The following is a 19,906-nucleotide window of genomic DNA, read 5'->3' on the forward strand; positions in this document are numbered from 1 at the left end:
GACAATGACTTGAGATCACACCAATATCTTTATTGGAGCACTTTGCAAAGCGGAGACAAGTTCTGATACAACACACACTAGGTCATACATCAGAAGAGTCTGTTGTTGTCTAGGGGTAGAGGCTTAAATACCCTTCTGTCGATGGTAACGCCTTAAAGGAAAAGAGGGCGGCAATGGGCGTTAATCTGCCTGGCAACACATTATAACACTAAAAGCTGTGTGGAGGAAATAAGTGCATGTCCCTATATGGCTATCTAGAGAGAACAGATGTGTCTGTGTTTGCACCACAGGAAATTGTTAGTTAATGAGTGTGTACGTGTGTCATAAAATGAGTAAATGAGCATTCCTCTGTTCTTTAGGGTCATAACGAGGTGAGTGTGAGTGGGCACGAGGGGGGTGTGAGTTAGCACGAGATCTCTATCTTCCACATGACCTACTCTTATTTATTCCGAATCCCACATCCTCCCTCCCCCAATTTTATCAATTCAGGATCAGTCTGGGCATTTTTAGGGGTATAAATTGAACATTCAGAGGTGAGGTTTTTTTTGTCAACAACTTGGTGAGATCACTCCCACAATCCACATTTACCTTTAAAACAGCTGACATGGGGTTCAAATATTTGGGGGTGTTTATCACCAGCTCCTTCAGGGACCCTCTTAAAAATAAATTCCAGCGGCTATTAGGTAAATGCAAGTCAGACTTGTCTAGATGGACAAGTCTGACTTGCATTTACCTAATAGCCGCTTGCACGCCCGGTTAATCTTATTAAGATGGTAATTTTACCAAAGTTTCTGCATCTTTTCCAACACCTCCCAATTTGTCTTGATAATTCATTTTTTTGCTAAGGTAGACCAACTTAACGGTTTTATTTGGCAGAATACCAATACCATAACCAGCCCCTGTTAAATAAACCAGGACGTGTCAAAAAACATATTCTTCAACTCCTCTGAAGGGGGACTAGCACTTCCTACTTTCAGCCACTACTTCTGGGCCTGCAACATGAATAAACTTTTATATTGGCTCCGCGATGAAGTTGCAGACATCTGCCCGCCCTGGGCTCATACTGAGATAACATCTTCTTCCTGCTCTTTGCATTCTACGATTTGCTCACTGCTCCCCATAATTGCCTATAAGGTCTCACCTAATCCAGTCGTCACCAATACCATTAAAATCCGGATCCAGTTTAGGAAGCAGCAGGAGTTGCAAAGTGCTTCGATCCTTGCCCCAGTTTTGAATAACCATGCATTTCTCCTTTCCTGCATCGACTCTACATTCCGCATATGGTCAGATAAGGGCCTCAAAATGTTTAATGACCTGTATGAGGATGGTGTTTTTTGTGTCCTTTGCATATATGTTGGACAAATACAGCCTGCCTAATTGCCATTTTTTTTGGTACCTTCAAATGAGACATTTTATCTAAAAGCAATTCCCACATTTTCCGAACCGCCCCCCTGAAGTTGAGATGGACCAATTCCTGTCTCTCAACGTACAACACAAATGACTGATATCTGTCATTTATAATAAGATTGCTCTTCTGAGCCCAGTCCTCACAGTATTGCCTAAAAATTAATGGGTAGAGGATTGGGGGGTAGACATTACTGAGGTCCAGTGGAGGGACATTTTAAAACTGGCCCACTCATTCTCGATTTGTGCCAGGCACGGCCTATTACAGTGGAAGGTGCTTCATAGAACCCATTTCACCAACACTAAATATGTAAAAAAAAAAGATATACCCTTTTCACAGTGATGCTTGTAACCGTTGTAAGCAGTCCCCAGCTGACCCCGCACACATGGTCTGGACGTACCTGAGGATTAATGAATTTTGGTCCGATATATTTCAAACCGTCGAACAAGCTCTTAACACAAATTTGGAACTCCATCCTCTCACTGCTCTTTTTTGGCTTGCTCCGTGCAAAAATCTTCCCATTACTACACAGCTTGTCGTGGCCTTTACCACCCTGCTTGCCAAATGGAAACATGTTTCTCCACCGACTCACAACAGTTGGATACTTGAAATTGTACAATGTCTACAGTTAGAGAAGTTAAGGTTCTCAAACAAGTGTTATTTGGGAGGCAGACACTGTCCCCGTATTTAAGAGTAAACTTAAAACTTTCCTTTTTCAAAAAATATTTAAAAAGCTGAACATGTGCAAAAGTGTAATTCAATTCAATTACATTTTATTTATAGTGTCAAATCATACCAAAAGTTATCTCAGGACACTTTACAGAGTAGGTAAAAACCACACTCTATGACTTATTTATGATTTACATAGACCCAACAATTCCTCTGTAGAGTATGGTGGCAACGAAAACCTTCCCTATGACAGACAGGAACGTCGGACAGACCCAGCTCTGTGGAGGACGGACATCTGTCTTGACCGGTTGGGAAGGAAGAAAAGGAGAGAGAAAGACACACTTCCAGAGATGCAAGCAACCAAAGCGTAACAGTAACTATAATAATATCTATAGTAATGTGAATATGACTTATATGTTATGGCAGTTAATACAGCATTTTTTTTAATGTAAAATAACAAAAATTAACAGAATAAAATAAATATCTTTCCTGCTTAACTTTAAATTGTATAAATTAATATTAAACAACACAAAGCATAGTACATAGTACACAACATAGTACACAATTAATGCAACAAGAAAAGTGCAAACATAAAGTCTGAGTAAAACTTGTGAACAAAAAACACTTGTGCCTCAAAAGCCATGACTGTAGCCTACAGTTGTAGTCAGTTTATTTTTTTTTTCCGTCTGTACTTCTTCTGAGCTCTTGCTTCAGCCACCAGCTGTTTGTCTTTCAGTGCCACAGAGTAAACCTCTGTGCAAGACAGTTCATAATTTAATTTAATTTTAATGTACTCATTTAGCAATTGTACTTATAACACAGAAAATAATATTGTTATATATTTCTCCATACAATTCAGACATTCATTGTACTTTCCCATTTTAACCAGAGGGTTAAAAATCATTGTTTACATACCATATCTGCCTCTGGCGTTGCCTGGTGGACAATTAATTGGTCTCGGTTTCCCCTAGTTTTGGTGTCCCTTATGTTTCTTGTGTGCCCACTGCCCACCTCTGGAAGCCTGTAACTTTAGGTCACTTTAGTCCACCATGGCCTATGGAAAAAGTCGGCACACAGCGCATTGCGCTTCATAGATGGTATTGTGCACTTTTTCCACCCATGTTTTTCCTTCTAACCTTTCCTCTCGGTATTTTTGCATTCTTTTCTGTTTTTTTCTCTGAGAAGTAATTGCATTGTTGCTAGAAGACCATGGCGGAGTGGGACACAAAAATCCACCGGGACAATTCTTACTGCACCGGCCCACAACGGGCCCAACCCATCCCCTCCACCAGGACAGGGAGTGTCTCTTTGTGTGTGTGTGTGTGTGTGTGTGTGTGTCTGTGTGTGTGTAAAACTCGCGGTGCAGACCGTGACATGATGACACCACCCCACTGAGGAGAAACTATGAAGAACTCAGCTAAAATGTTTTGCAAATTCGCAACAATGTCAAAGCTTGAGCTAACCGTTTTCATGTCAACTCACCTGCAGCACTAGTTGACGCCTGGTTGTTTCAGAACTAATCTGTGATTTTTGACCATTTTGATGCACTCTCTTCAAGCATCTGCTTCTTCTCCATTCTGGCCTTTTCAGCCCCTCCTTTCTCTTCTTGCCCTCCATCAGGTGTAACTGAGCAAATCAAACACGCAAATCCGATTCCTTTTCCATTGTAAGAAAATCCACTGCTTCAACCTTGCCCGCTTTCTCTCTGTCTGACAGCCGCTCATTCACCCCCATTCGTTCATTTTAGAATGAATCATAGCATAGCAAAAATTACTAACAACCTTCTAATAGCTTCAGACAAAGGACTTGTCTCTACTTGTTTTACTAGATCTTAGTGTGGCCTTCGACACTAATGACCATCGCATCCTGCTACAGAGACTGGAGCCTCTAATTGACATCTGGGTTTATACATGTTCATCCTCCATGTACACTAAAGTTAGTCATGGAGTACCACAGGGTTCTGTCCTTGGACCGATTCTATTCACCGTATACATGCTTCCCTGTCTGTTTGTTTCAATCTTTGTCTCTCTGTCCATCTCTTCTTTCTTTCTTTCTCCTTTTCTTCCTCCACAACCGGTCAAGACAGATGTCCGTATCTTCCACCTTCTATTCCCCAGAAATGTCACAGTTATCGCAATCAATGAGAAAGGAAGGCTAAATTTTTCAGAAATTACTCATCCGTAATGAAAAACAAAGATTTTCAGAGAAAAGTTTAGTTAGTATTTTCCAGATAATGTGCAGTGACAACAAATCATTTTAATTGTATTTGTAAATATATAATAAAATGTACTATTTCTATTCAGTGAACTTATTATAGAAAGTATTAACAATTGGTTTAAATCCAAATTCGGTATATTGTTGTTTCAGTTTTTTTTTAGCTCTCCTGGTGTTGGATTTGAAGTGGGCATGGTCATAAAAAATGACGTTGTTACTTATGATGTCATTTTTTTATTTAAGCTCTCTGCTCAAGCCTTATTATGGAATCAACTCAACGTTCACTCTTACTGTGCGCAACTTTGGAAAATTATAGCTACGTATATATTGCTTATATTTGTCGCCACACACAATGCTAGCCGTTTTTAACAATCAAAGACAAAGTCGCTGGGGATCGGTAAAGTCTCCGGATCAGTTCAGAACAACGGAATGAAAAACTATGAAAATGCTCCGGTGTCTGTTTTTTTTCAAGATCGCTGATTCCCTCATTTACAAAAAAGGATTCTGCCTCAGACAGCTCATCCAATCATCATGCAGAAGCCGAGCGCCCGGGCCAACCCACTGTCCCATAGAACCCCAGAGACGCTGACCGTCCAATAGGCGGGACAGAGCCCAGCATTTATCCAATGACCATCTAGTTTAGCTGCAGTGGAACAACCCGCTCTACGCTTCCCCACTGAAGTTAGTAGAAGCTGAGCGTTCGACTGTTTAAAGCGCCGTGGGGATGAATGAGAAGGATGTTGCGCCGTTTACCTGTGATAAGTAGCTGATTATGAACAAAAGATGAAGGGTTTCTAGCACATAATTAGTCAATGAAATGTACACACAGCAGTTCATATTTCACCACTTTTTTGTGACATTTTAGTGTAAGCTGAGCTTCCCTTGCAGTCTTAGAGCAATCGCCACTGGTTTCAAAGGTTCCTGAGTTTGAAGATAAACTGGTACTAGTCCAGTTGATACTGAATTAATGAACGTTGCTCTTTGAACGAGTTCCCGCCCGGCCTGTAATACTGACGCACAGGACGCTGTGAGCCTCCATTCATAACAGCCTTTTCGACCAGATGACAGTTTGTCAGTGACTTGACCAGTGGACTTTGCTCAGACTTGACTGGCTGTTGAAACAGGTGACGTGTGTTATGTTCTAAAAACCAGCTGCTGAAGATTTGAAGATTTTGAAGTGCGACACCATCAGTCGGTTAGATTCACAACGAGACAGGTCAGTTCACACTGCTGCAACTTTCACTTGCAATGTTCTAAAACAGTTGCGTTGTGAATCTGTGGTCTGAACTGGGCTTTAAGAAACAACCAGGGGCCTGTTTCACAAAGCAGGTTCAAAAAACTCTGAGTCTAACCCGGAACTCTGAGTTGATCTACTCTGAGATAGGAAACTCTGAGTTTTCGGTTCCAGAACAGCAGATTTGCGTTAGGTTGATCAACTCAGAGTAGTTTGACCGTGCACCACAAGTAAAAAAAGACAGCATCAATGGAGCCCTGATTCGACGAGTCACCATGGCAACGGGGAAGCGAAGGGCTACGCTACCACAGCAACTGTAAATATTAATGCGCTCATACGGAGTTTGAGCAGGTTTACAGCGCTGCTGCAGCAAAAGAGAGGGAGACGGTGCAGGAGAACATTGCTGCTCGGGTCAGTGCATAAGTTTAAATGTAGTCCTGTTGCAATCACAGTAATATCACAGGGGAAACTGCTTGAGTGGGAGCCTATTAATTTATTTCATTTAAGTGCAACCCCGCAGGGGAGAAGCGCAGCTTAAGATGAAACATAAAAACATTTTTCAAACAGGTAAAACCTCAGCACAGTCTCATGGTGACGCCTCATTTTGAGCATGTTTTACATGGTAAAGTAAATATTACCGTAAGTGGCTGTTTTTTATTCAACATATAAATGTTGTATAAAAAACTCCCATTTGCAAAAAAAATGCAGCGCAACACACAATATCTTCTGTGATATAAGAGCATTACTGGTTGTTAATGTTGGAAATGTAAGGAGGGATGAGATGGACTGTGACATGAAACGGTGTTGTGCCGTATTCAGCCCCCTCGCATTATGGGCGATATTCTGGATCAGAAGGCTGTATAGGAGTAGTTTATATACCGGTAACCCAACTAAAAGAACACACTTTTGAACCTATGAATTGCAAGAAAAGCTGGGATTATATTTAGAAACGCTAAGTCACATACAGTCAACTTGCTCAAAAGATCCATTTCATTCATTTTGTAATTATGGCTGCAGTATATTAAGGACGTCTATGCGCGGTCTGATAAAACTCCCGTTTGCAAAAAAACGCAGCGCAACACAGAATATCTGCTGTGATATGAAACGGTACCGCTCAAAAAGAGAATTGCCTGAACAAAAGAGAATGCAAGAACATCTATAATCAATAGTTTGATAATCATCTCCCGACGAATATATAATTCTCTGCGCACTAATTCTGCACCTTCATCCACGGGATTGTTATCAGAAGGACATGCCATGGTAGTGAAATAGTCACCACCTAATATAACTTCTAATGACTGATGTTTGCAGTGATTTTCTGAAAAAACAGACGGAACTATACTACGCCAAAACTCGCGTGCTGACTGAATGAATGAGGAAATCAAACACCGTGTGTGGCTGAAAGAGGGCGGAGACAGAGAGAAACTCAAGGTTTTCTGAGAAAAACCTGGTCCCGACCAGGTTAGTTTCAGAGAGCATGTTACCATGGTAACTGACCGAGAGGTTAAGTTACCTCTCTTTGTGAAACAGCCTAGAGTTACCCCTCTCTCTCTGGTTTGAGTTACCTCCCTTTGTGAAACGGAAAACTCAGAGTTTCCCTCATTTCAGGGTTAACACTAAACCTGCTTTGTGAAACAGGCCCCAGGAGGAAACATGGACAAGGGCAAGGCTGTGTAAAAATTCACCGCCCACCGGAGCTCTTCAGCCTCCGCTCCACCCCCATGCCAAACATGTTGCAGCTAACGTTAGCACAGACAACGCTCCTAGGAGGGACTGTCATTAGTTGATGGATCATTTTTTTTTGTGATTTTGAAAACATGGGAGAAAAAGCACTCTATGTTAAACTGTTCGGTGTCCACTTTTCTTGAATATACCGGACTAAGCACTGTATTATTTTTTACAATATATTAAGTCATATATCAAAACCGTGTTGGGCGGCATGGTGATCTGGTGGTTAGCACTGTCGCCTCACAGCAAGAGGGTTCCTAGTTTGAATCCCGGCTGGGGCCCTTCTGTTTGGAGTTTGCCTGTTCTCCCTGTGTCTGCATGGGTTTTCTCCGGGTTCTCCGGCTTCCTCCCACAGTCAAAAGACATGTATGTGTTAATTGATGACTCTAAATTGCCAGTTGGTGTGAATGTGAGTGTGAATGGTTGTATGTCTCTATGTGCACTGCGATAGACTGGCGTCCTGTCCAGGGTGTGCCCCGTCTCATGCCCAATGTCCGCTGGGATCGGCTCCAGCCCCCCTGTGAGCCCGATAGGGACAAGTGGTTGAAGATGAATGAATGAATAAAGTGTCACTTTGTCACTTTATATCATCACTGCACCACTTTATTCAGTTGTACTATCACTTACTTCAGTAAGAAATGCTGCTATACTACACTGTCACTTTATACCACCACTACATCACTTATTTTGTGGTACTGTAACTTACTGCTGCTACACTTTACACTGTCTCTTAATATCACCACTACATCAATTTATTTATTTATTTAATGGTACTGTAACTATCTGCTGCTACACTTACTGTGCTTTAGGACATGCTGCTACATTTCACTGTGGTTTACTGTAACTTACTGTAACTTACTTCAGTACGAAATGCTGCTACACTCCACTGTGCCATACTGTCACTTAGTTCTGTAGGAAATGCTGCTACATTTTTAACATTTTTAACACTTATAACTTATCGCTTCTTCTCACTTATTTAGTTTGTACTTATTTCATTTCAATCTGCTGCTTAACTGAACAGTGCGTATTGTTGCATATTGTATATACCTACGCTTAACCACGATGTCTGTTGCACTCTGTCACACTTAGTTCATTGCTTGATTTATTTTTTGTTAGCTTTATTTTGATTTGATTTATGTTTATGCTTATTGTTACTCTGATCCTTTCCCACCTTTGTATTGAAACTGTTGCAAAATAATTTCCCTCGGGATAAATAAAGCTTCTTGAATCTTGAATCTTGAATGAATGATATATCAAAATCCATTTAAATTGAAAAATGTTGATATGATATGCGATAAATTGCGATTAATTACAAAGCCTCTACTTACTGTAATTAGTTTAATTCTTTTAATCGTGTCCCACCACTAGTTTTAAGACTTTCTCGCCAAACTAAGCAAGATTCTTCCAATTTGGTGGAATGCCATTTACTGTCGAATTTTCAGGATACTTTCAATTCAAAAAGTTATTAAATATTGGTCTGATAAAATAGGATTCTGTGGAAAGACTATTAAGTCTTTAATTTCCACACCATAAGCCAAAACAAGGTCGGGGGTGTGATTAAAACAGTGAGTAGGTTTATGTACACCCTGACTAAAACCAATCGAATCTAAGAGAAAGATAAACACAATACTAAGGCTATTATTATCAACTTCCATGTGAATATTAAACTCTCCTACAATGATTACTTTATCAGATTTAAGGACTAAATTTGACAGAAACTCTGAGAATTCAGAGAGAAATTTAGAGTACGGACCAGGAGCATGGTACACTACAACAAATAGAATTTGCTGCACGATTTTCCAGGTTTAATGTGAAAGACTAAGAACAAGACTTCTAAATGAATTATAATTTAGTTTAGGTTTGGTTAATAAACTGTTTTACGCCTCCTGCTACTATTAACTACTACTACTTAATATTATTTATATAAATGTTTATAATCACTGCTTATATCCCGAATGAAATTTAAGTCAGAAGCAACTTTGACTTAAATTTCTTTGAGGATAACGATGACCTGGACGAATGAGAATATTCACAGGATTGCTGCTTATATTTACAAAACAAATAGAAGAGCCCTGAGGAGACTCGGTGGACCATGAAAGTGCACAAGACGGAGAACCATCCACCGGGCGATAATCATTTAGTGTCTTTCGTGATATGACTTTAGCCAATGGAAACACAATGAATTCCTTCGAAAGCCTTGGTACCTTCGACCGTTCTTGAAGGAGATTGAAAGCTATAAACAATGTCACTTAATCGTCTGGTTCAGTTTCTCAGGACCAGAATTTCTCCTCTTCTTGATGAGATTGGATGGTTTATATGGCTTCATCAGTCTGTATCTCGATTTACTGTACTATTCCTGTCTTAAAACTTAGAGTTCAATATTAAAATTGTGTGCATTAAACATTTGATAAAAGTTTTTTATCTCATCTAACATTTCAGTATTGGATGAGTTAAATAATTCCGTGTTCAACGTTGTATTTACGTTTTTAGAGATTTGACATACTGCAGCTGAAGAGGTTTATCGATGGGAAACCCCTCTGCCTGGTGTCTCTCTCTTACACTTGCATAACTAGTTGAGAGAGAGATGTTAATAAGCATAAACCAGTGGTACATTTAAAATTCAATATCCTTTGATGTGGCATTTTATTTTTTACCCCTGCCTTTTGTGTGTTTGTCTGTGTGTGTGTGTGTGTGTGTGTGTTTTCTGTGTAGGTTGTCGGTCACACTGTCATGCCCCTTGGATCTTACACTCTTCCCAATGGACACACAGCTGTGTAAGATGCAGCTGGAGAGCTGTGAGTACACACAACCACAAACACACACACTGTTGGATAATTACAGACAGCTTAACAGCTTTAAGACTCAAGGGTAAAGTCTTTTCCACACTTATGTTCTGATGCTGTTTAGAATATTTTCATTATCTCAATTTGGAGCTTCAATGTTGCAGATCCCTAAATTCATGTGTTGTGGCTCCTGTTCAAATCCGATCATCTGCTGGCTTGATCCTATAATGAGTTGATTCTGAAAGCAGTTCTTTCTCTCCTCTATGGGTAATGCCCTCGTCCAATAACCAGCATGCGTTCATCCACCTTAATTTGCATAAACATAGCTGGCCGGGGCGGCTGGTGGCTGAGTGGTTAGAGCAGTCGCCCCATGTAAAGAGGCTGAAGGTCATCGAGGCAGCGGCAGCAGCCCTTTGCTGTCTGTCCTATACAATAAAAGCTTGAAAAACTGCTAAAAAATAGAATCAAAATAAAAAAATAAACAAAGCTGGCCAACCAGGAAATACCTACCTGAATACATGCTGACCCACCATATATCACCCCCTCGGGACAGAGAGTTCCTGGAATATTGTGATAACATTCTTCAGCTGGGAATACAGCAGTGTTTGGCGTTTTGCTGTCATCTCTTCAGCGGAAGTCCCCGCCAAACATCTCAGACTGACATTTTGGACCCAGCATCGGCTAGGTCAATATCTGATTCAGGGTGTTGCAATAGCAGCAGGTTGGAGCACGAAAGAGGGGCTTTTGGATCAGAGTGAATAACACGTCAGTGAGGAGAAAGGACCTTAGACAATACAGAGCGCCCATGTGTCCCACTGACTCAACTCCACAGGCTTCCTTGTTGGATACATCACACTCCTTGGATGAGTTTATGGACCTCATCACACCTCACGGCGGCCTAATGGCCTAACACAGAGTGGAGTAATATGTGTCTTCCTGTCCCTCACCACTTTCCACACAAGAGACAAGAGGGATCGAGTACAATAAGACAGTGTCAGCTGCCACATCTTTTACAGCCAAGCCATTAGTCATGGGCCTCATTGCTGGCTCAGACCTTTCCATGTTAGGCCAGCCTTCTGTTTATGTAGGGTCCGGCAGCGGAAAGGTTGCTCGCCTCTATAACACAGTTTTAATGAGAGTGGCAATGCAACTGCAATTTACCAGAATGGATGGACAAGACACTGAGACTGGGTTATTCTCTCCAGTTCTGCAGCGTCCCCTCTCTGTTCCAGGGCGTCAAGAGGTAAATCTAGCTGCACAGGCGGAGATAGATTACATCTCAATAGAGATACACGACCTGTTACCGAAACAGGCAGTATCTGTCGTTCCCACTCACAACTGCACTTACTTCCTGGTTTCCAAAAAGACAAGCTATTTCAGACCCATTTTTGACCCACTGCAGGTCCCTGATAAAAATCTGTGGAAAAGAGTTTAGTTGAGTTTAGTTAAGTTGTTTGATTCTGATGCAGATTGCATTTTTCGTCTCCCTAATATAATTTGGCATGGGGGTTAAAAAGATGCTAATCCTCGAAGCACTAACCTGGTGTGCGTCTCTCTGTTCAGACTGGTATGCACCAGGATGTCTTTAAAGGCTCAGTAGGCAGCTTATTTTTGGCAGTATTAGGCCAAACCTTCCATAATAACCTTGGGGATAATGTAAATGAAGTGATGTGAGAGAACATCAGACCTGTGTCTCTCCTAGGCTCTGTTTTCAGCTTGCAAATAATCTATCCTAATGGAAGACTTTGTCCAATCACAGAGCTCGCTCTCTTAGCTGCTCTGTTCTATTAAAGCAGATGCGCGTTCACGTGTCTTCGGTGGAAACCCAGTCTGCAGCAATGGCAGATGACTGGACAGGAAAGATTGTGATTCCACGGTTGGAAACCCCTGCGTTCAGTGCAAAACAATCTAAGAAGAGGAAGAAAGATTTGTCAAAAAGGAAGTCTAAAAGAGAGTCTGACAACAAACGCAATAAAACGCATATCAATAACAGCATTGTGTTTCAAAGATGGAGAGAAGTTGGGGATAACATCGGTTTGATTTTGGACTCAGAGCTTACTGTTCTTCTCTTGGACAGGTAAACTGCTAAATTATTTTCCTCTAACAACTCCAGTTGCTGTGATGGGCTTTAGGTTGCTAAAATGTGGCAAAGGGCATATGGCTGCTGCTAATACAATATCAGGTTTATGTTGCTACGTTAAAGTCTGGACTCTGGAGCAATTCCACCTCAAATGTCTTCACATACCTACAAGTTTGCCACGGGTGACAGTAAATTCCCTTCTATCATTTTAACAATTGCACTCATGATCGGGATGATTGAAATGAGTGATTTCCTGTCTACTGAGCATTTAAGATTTTTGTTTCTCCAGAAAGTGGAAATCAAAAGGCAGTCCCTCTGCACATCACAGTCCTTTCTTGCCCCCTTGATGTGTTCTATCCTCCACTCAAAATTGCATCTGCTTTGTCCGGTTTGTTTCTATCTAATTTTTAGTATCTTATTTTAGTAATTTAATAATATTTTTTGACAAACCTACCATTCACTGTACCCATAGAGTTCAGTAGAGGACTAGGCTGATAGAAGGAAAGTTTACAATATTGTAACTCTTTTAACTTTTTTCCTATTAGCACAGGCAGAGCCCTCTAAGTAGGGTCCCTGTAGCTCCTATACCACTTTCCAAATAGGGTGTAGGATAGCAAACAATGGTGTGTACTGTGTTATGTATTGTTGGTCAGCACGTATTCAGATAGACACGTCGTGATTGGCCACCTATTTTTATGCAAATTTCAGTGGGTGTATGCGTGCTGGTTATTGCAATAGAGTATTGTCCATAGATTCCAGTAGAGGGCTTCTCCTGTGGTTATAAAACTACTATGTTACAAGCCCCTAGAGCTCAAAGTAAGACCAAGTAGGGTTTAGTCCGACAATGTTCTGAAGGTTTAATACTATATGCCAACGTTCAGTTCATTCCTATAAGATAAAGGGACTGAAACAGTGAAACAATTGTTTAGGCTGGGATGGAACCAATCGTTTCATGTAAGACACTTGTATATGTGAACCCACCAACCACCTCTTATAATGTTTTGTTTAGTAAAACGTCAAAATGCTGGGGTTTTTTGCATGATACAACCACATTTTTTTGCGAAATATAAACATTTGATCAAAACAAAGCAAAACCAGGTTGGAAGGTTTTAATGAAAAGTAATAATATAAAAATAAAAACAATATCATTACAAGACTAAATCCAAAGATCTATTCCAAAATTTTCAAAAAAATGTTTTTAATACCAACTGCATGGTCTGGCTTCACTTCCTTGTGGGCTGACCCTCTCTCATCTGTCTCATCTGAGTGCACCCAGTTTTAACCTGGAATTTATCTGCAACAGCCTTTAATAATGCCACCTATGTTAAGTTGATAATAATGTGAAAGCATGCATAGTGAGAAATAACAAAACTTAAATCATATTGTGACAAAAATCAATACTTCATGTTTAAAAATCTCCACAGTTCTAACTAGGGATGAGCGAGTACAGCAGTATCTGTATCCATATCCGTACTCAGAGCGGGCATGGTCTAACCAGGAAGTGGCCGGAATTTAACCAGGAAGTAGGTCGAGTTGTCTTGAAATGGCCAGTGCTTTAATCAGTATGTAATTTCAAGCATGAAATTAATATGGGTTGATCAGAAATAGTTATATTTATTGCTGATAAGAAAACTATTTCCAGGACAGCATTAGCATTGAGCTTCAGATCAATGGTTTTGATCACAACAGTAAACAAACTATTTACACAACAAGTTAACAACAAAGAATACAACACGTAAGGAACAAGAGTTTACATACTCGACATAACTCTTTTTTTTTACTTTTTTTATGAACATTGTGATTTTTAATATCTTTTTTATTTCCACACCAAGTGTGTGTGTGTGTATGTGTATGTGTGTGTGCGTGTGTGCATGTGTGTTGACAGCTGACGGTTTAAAAAAAAAAAACTCTGATGCCCGGCAGGGCATTCAATCCAAGCACGGATATTGAAGTGTATTATACTCGTACTCTGCAAAAGTGCTTTATCCGTTATGGATACTCGAGTAGAACAGAGAAGAAGAAACAGAAATGACCACTCCAGGCGGTCAACGGCCTTCATTGCATCTAGTGAAAGAACAGCAGCAGGGTAACTTGAGCCTCGAGCACCATCTATAACGTGTAATAATCTTCTAACATTATCTGTAGCAAGTCTAGATTTTATAAACCCTGTCTGATCACAATGAACCAATTCTGTGAAAAGGCATTGAAGCCACCGGGCCAGTGATTTTGCGTAAATCTTTAAATCTTCATTTAAAAGCAAAAAAGAGGCTTGTAGCTGGAGCAGTCAACTGGCTAAAATTCTGGTGGAATTCCACTCGACCCTGGTGATCTACCTTTACTCATGTCCTTAACAGCTGCCTCACACTCCTGCAATGTGACAGGGCCATCTAGCTTTATGAAGTCATCAGTTCTAAGGCAGGGTAGTTTCCAATTTGGCTGCATGCTCCTTATTTTGTGTTGAAGTGTATGAAGTGGTGTTACTCCCAAGAAAGTCTTTCACCGCCTCCCAAAGTAAACAGAGCCCACATTAAATTCTAAACTTTCAATATTCAAGATTCAAGAAGCTTTAGTTATCCCGAGGGAAATACATAAAAGAAATCAAACAATTGCCAGAGTGCAACAGACATTGTGGATAAACATAGGTATATACAATACATAACAATACGCACCGTGCAGTTTAGCAGCATATTGAAATAAAATAAGTACAAACTAAATAAGTGATAAGTGATAAGGAGCGATAAGTGATAACAGTGTTATAAGTGTAGCAGCATTTCTGAACTAAGTTACAGTACAACTAAATAAAGTGATACAGTGATGAGACAAAGTAATTTGCTCAGGACACTGTCTCCACTGTTCCTCACCTGACCGGGTGTAGATGAATTATAGAGTTTGATGGCCACTAGAAGAAAAGACTTCCTCCGGCATTCAGTGTTACACCAAGGGAGAATTCCCCTCACTGACACAGCCAACAATTGCAGAGTCGTCAGCAAACTTCTACAGGTGGCAGGACTCAGAGAGGAGCTGAAAGTCTGAGGTGTACAGGGTGAACAGAAAGGGGGAAAGAACAGTTCCCTGTGGAGCCCCAGTGCTGCTGACCACAGTGTCAGACACTCCGTCCTGCAGTCTGACATACTGTGGTCGACCCATCAAGTAGTCTGTAATCCAGGAAACCAGGGGAGGGTCCACCTGCAAGAGTAAGAGAGAAGTCTGGATACATAAAACACCCCAAAACAGAAGAAGACAAAAAACATCAAAACCACCAAAAAGAACAAAGAAGGTGAGGAAGCATAGTACTGTCAAACCTTCTAAATGAACATTTTCTTTTACATTAATTAAATTAAATTTTATTTACAGTGCCAATTCATAACAAAAGTTGTCTCAGGACCCTTTACATATGGAGTAGGTAAAGACCACAATCTATGACTTATGTATGGGCCCAACAACTCCTCCATGAGTTGCTACTCATGTGTGCACACAGTGGCAATGAAAACCTTTTCTTTAACAGGTAGGAACGTCGAACAGACCCAGCTCTATGGAGGATAGACATCTGTCTTGACCGGTTGGAAGAGAAGAGACAGACAGATGGACAGAGAGAGAAAAAGACAGACACAAAGAAAGACAGAGACAGTCCCAGAGATGCAAGCAACCACAAAAGTAAAAGAAACTATAATATCAATAGTAAAGTGAATATTATATATGTTATGGCAGTTAATATAGTAGAATAGTAGAAACAATGATAATAATTATGGTGGTAAATATGGTCAATGATGAGTAGTGGTAAGAACAGCTGTGAAAATTAGATATATCACTGATGATGTGTTCATGGCTGCTACAAATTTTTATAATATATAAGATAGTATATATGAGTAATAGTAATAATAGCAGCAAGAAGCGTCATGCAGGACCACAGCAGGAGGCACCACCATGATCAGCAGAGACCTGTGAGACGACAAAGCACAAACAACTCCAGGGAAGAAGTTGTGTGTAGTGACATGCATTGATGAGACATGAATGATACAGAGAGGAGAGAAGCTCAGAGTATCAGCAACAGTACTATTCCCCGGCAGACTAGGCCTATAGCAGCATAATTAAGTAAGCAAAACAAAATCAGCTTAGTCCCCGTACATGCAGGCTCTAAGAGAAATTGAATTGAGTAAGAATAGTAAGCCCTACTTATAAGCTTTATGAAAGAGAAAAGTTTTAAGTTTACTCTTAAATATGGGGACGGTGTCTGCCTTCCGAACAACACTTGGGAGTTGTTTCCACAGGAGAGGAGCTTGGTAGCTGAAGGCTCTGCCTCCCATTCTACTTTTGGAGACTCTAGGAACAACAAGTAGCCCTGCATTCTCAAAGAGCAGCGATCTAGTCGGGTAATACGGTACTATGAGCTCTTTAAAATAAGGAGAAGGATTTTAAATTCCATTCTAGATTTTATAGGGAGCCAATGCTTATACAGGCACTCAGACAGCGACAAGAACATCCCAAGGACAAAACACCACACGCTCACAAAAGCAATCTGGTGTATGCTGTTCAATGCAACAAGGAATGCAAAGACCTCTACATTTGAGAAACAAAACAACCACTGCATAAACGCATGGTCCAACACAGGAGAGCTAACTCTTCAGGCCTGGCTCTCGCTGTCCACTTACATCTCAAGGAGAAAGCCCACTCATTTGATTACAACAATATCCACATCCTGGACAGATGGTCTGAAAGAGTAAAATAAGCCATCTATGCAAAAGTAGAGAAACCATCCCTAAACAGAGGAGGAGGTCTGAGACACCCCAGACCTCCAATTTACAATGCTGCCCTTTCATTCCTTCCCAGGAGATTCAACAATCTAACGTCAAAGAACAACTGTTCACAAATGGCCTCCTGTGACTCCAACTACTGTCGTTAAGACTCAATAGAGCACTAACAAAGTCGAAACCTTCCCACCAACGACTATCACACTAACGACGGTCGTTGGCACTTGGATCACAAAGGGTCCTGCAACCCAGACAGAAATGTTAAAGCCTACCTGGTATTAATGCACCAATGGTCTACAAATTGTAATACAGAGTGCACCTATAAAAACAACAATAAGGACTTCCAATTTGGCTGGGATGGAGTAGACGTGTGTTGAGTCTAATTCCCGCAACTTTGATATAGGACCTGTTGAGATCAACCTGCAGTTGCCTCCCTGGGTCCGTGGATCGGAGGATGGAAGAAGAGATCTTGAGACGATGGCTTGAGATCACACCAATATCTTTATTGGCGCACTTTGCAAAGCGGAGACAAGTTCTGATACAACACAAACCAGGTCGTACATCAGACGAGTCTGTTGTGGTCTAAGAGTAGCGGCTTTAAATACACTGGTGGGCTGATGGTAACGCCCCCAAGGTAAAAAAGGTGGCAACAGACGTTAATCTGCCTAGCAACATTTTATAACACTAAATGCTGAGAGAAGGAATTTAGTGCATGTCCCTATATGGCTATCTAGAGAGACAGATGTGTCTGTGTTTGCAACACACACACTTGTTAGTTAAGGAATATGTGTGTGTGTGCCTAAAATGAGGAAATGAGCATTTCCTCTGTTTGTTAGAATCTTTACGAGGTGATGGGTGAATGGGCACGAGATCTCTTACCTTGCACATTCTAGGCTCTGTGTTGCAAGTTTATTATCTGCTCAATCAGCAAGGAATAGTCTCATTCCAGGGGTACTGTGTACCAACTTCAGTTTAGCCATTTCAAAAGCCACATAAAGAGAGCAGCTCATTTCTCTTACTTCCACAATTCCCCCTTTTGAGCTCTCAAAAGAGCTCAACATCAAGCGTTCGCAATTGCAGACAATCATTGATAGTAAACATGAATATAGCTCGGCCGTATGCTATAGTTCGGCCGTACATGGGTTTTAAGAAAAAGCGTTGGAATCACATCTGTAGTGGGTCTAGACATCGACCAGTCTAATATCCCGTACATAGTCACCATCTTCATTCTCCTGGTTTTCCTGTTCTTCAGCTAACAGTAGAGGCATGGTCATCATGACAGGAGCTTTACCTTCAATGGTGGTGGTGATTAGCCTAACCATCAAAGATCTGATACATGGTACACAACAGCATCCACAAGTTACTAGTATAGCCAGGAAAACAGCGATAGACAGAAACAATGACAGAATCAATGTCTTCCATTTTCCAAATACTCTGGTGAATCATTCATCCAAGGGGTTATCCAATCCAGAATGTTCGTGCATAGTTTTAGAGAGGGTTCGCAATCCTTCTAAGGCCTTGGTCACTGAACCGTCCGGCGCTGTATTGTTGGGAATGAACGTGCAACACATGTTCCCAAACATTGCACACACACCCCCTTTCTTGGCTAAAACCATGTCCAAGGCCATCCTATTTTGAACTGCCATAAGTGAAGTCGGGGCTAATTGAGCCGAAAGACCTTCGACTGCGTCCCTGGTTAAATTGGTTAGTCGCAGGACATTGTAATGCACATAATTGATGCAATCGACATTTTTGTTAGGCGTGATCGGGAACACAGCCCTGATAAGGGGATGTTTTCGAAACCTGCTGCTACTTGATCCACTAATTTGTATCGGTTGGGGACCCCGCGTGGTACTCCAACTGCATCAATATATGTAGGATTGTTTAATGACGTATCAAATGAACCGGTGTGTCGTTTCTCGAGCACATGACATCGTCGACGTTGTGTGAGTGCCTGTCTAGCGGTTTCGGTGGCAGACAGATGTCTCAAATGGTCGCCTATCAAAAGGAGAGGTGTTCTCAGTCTTACCATCGCAATGCTATGTGGGAGAAGACGGACATAGAGTCTGTTAGTGCCGCAATAGTAATACAATCCTGCCCGAGCCCACATGCCAATTTCACTCCCGTTTCTGATTTCTTTGCACCAGGAGGAGTCTATGGACCCATAGTCGCGTTTATCAGGCATTTTGCTGTGAGTTAGATTACATCTTGGGGTATAGTCAGACCATTCATAACATATGTACGTACCATTGTTCTTATTGGGCGTAAATGGACCTACTGTGGTTTTGTTAGATATCGGGGGAAACAGATGTCCCAGAGTGGAACAGCTGGTATCAATGCCGTTAGTCAAGCTCATCATGCAATTATAGCCTACTGTGTCGTTTGGAAAGAGTGGCGCTGGGACTGTTACTAAACTGGGGCGAGCAGATGCACATGCTACACAGTCCCCTTCACTCTGTTCTCGCGCTACCTGAGCTACCCAGGATACCCACAAGTTTTCTTCAGAGTACCCGGTAGCCATCCGTACTACATCTGCCGGTTTCAATAGAGAGTAGTCTATGACCTTAAAGGTAGATCCCAGATCCGGTTTAGTCGCCGGGGCTGGAGTGGACACAGTGGCTAATGCGGTGAGGTTTTGAGGACGAGCCGGGTGTAAGTTTAGTTTTATTAGGCCCATAGGGTCCTTTCCTGTGATATCTAACCCTAATAAGAAATAGAGGGAGTTTTCGGTATAGTTCCAACAATGTCCACTTGGGCGGTTAGGATACGGATTGGCTGTTAATTGTAGGACACTCATTGTTAATGGGTTTGTTTGTGCACTAAAATCCCTCTGTATACGAAAGTACCCCGCCGTTTTTATCTTTCCTTCCGAGGTCGTCGTTTGCGGGTTAAAGTCTCGATTGGTGGCCTGCCAGACATGGTTCCATTTAGGACACCAAACCTGGCTCCCTGGCCACCCCAGCTGGCAGAGATATACGTCATACCCTCTATACGAAGTTGGCTTGCCTCCACAAGGAATTACGCTACATAGGTCAAATTGGAATG

The 19,906-nt window shown here is 41.3% G+C and overlaps 1 protein-coding gene across 1 annotated transcript in view; it reads left to right on the forward strand.

The window, feature by feature from the left end:
- Window positions 1-19,906, forward strand: part of LOC310962982 (glycine receptor subunit beta-like) — a gene marked incomplete at its 3' end in the record, with an annotated part of 302,029 nt that overhangs the window by 193,328 nt on the left and 88,795 nt on the right. Inside the window, exon 6 of the mRNA XM_083935608.1 lies at window positions 9,963-10,045. Coding sequence (XP_083791734.1) covers window positions 9,963-10,045 — 83 coding nt within the window. The remainder of the gene's footprint in view (window positions 1-9,962; window positions 10,046-19,906) is intronic.

This window comes from Echiichthys vipera (assembly GCF_963691815.1).
Source record: "Echiichthys vipera genome assembly, chromosome: 2".
NCBI classification, from domain to species: Eukaryota; Metazoa; Chordata; class Actinopteri; order Perciformes; family Trachinidae; genus Echiichthys; species Echiichthys vipera.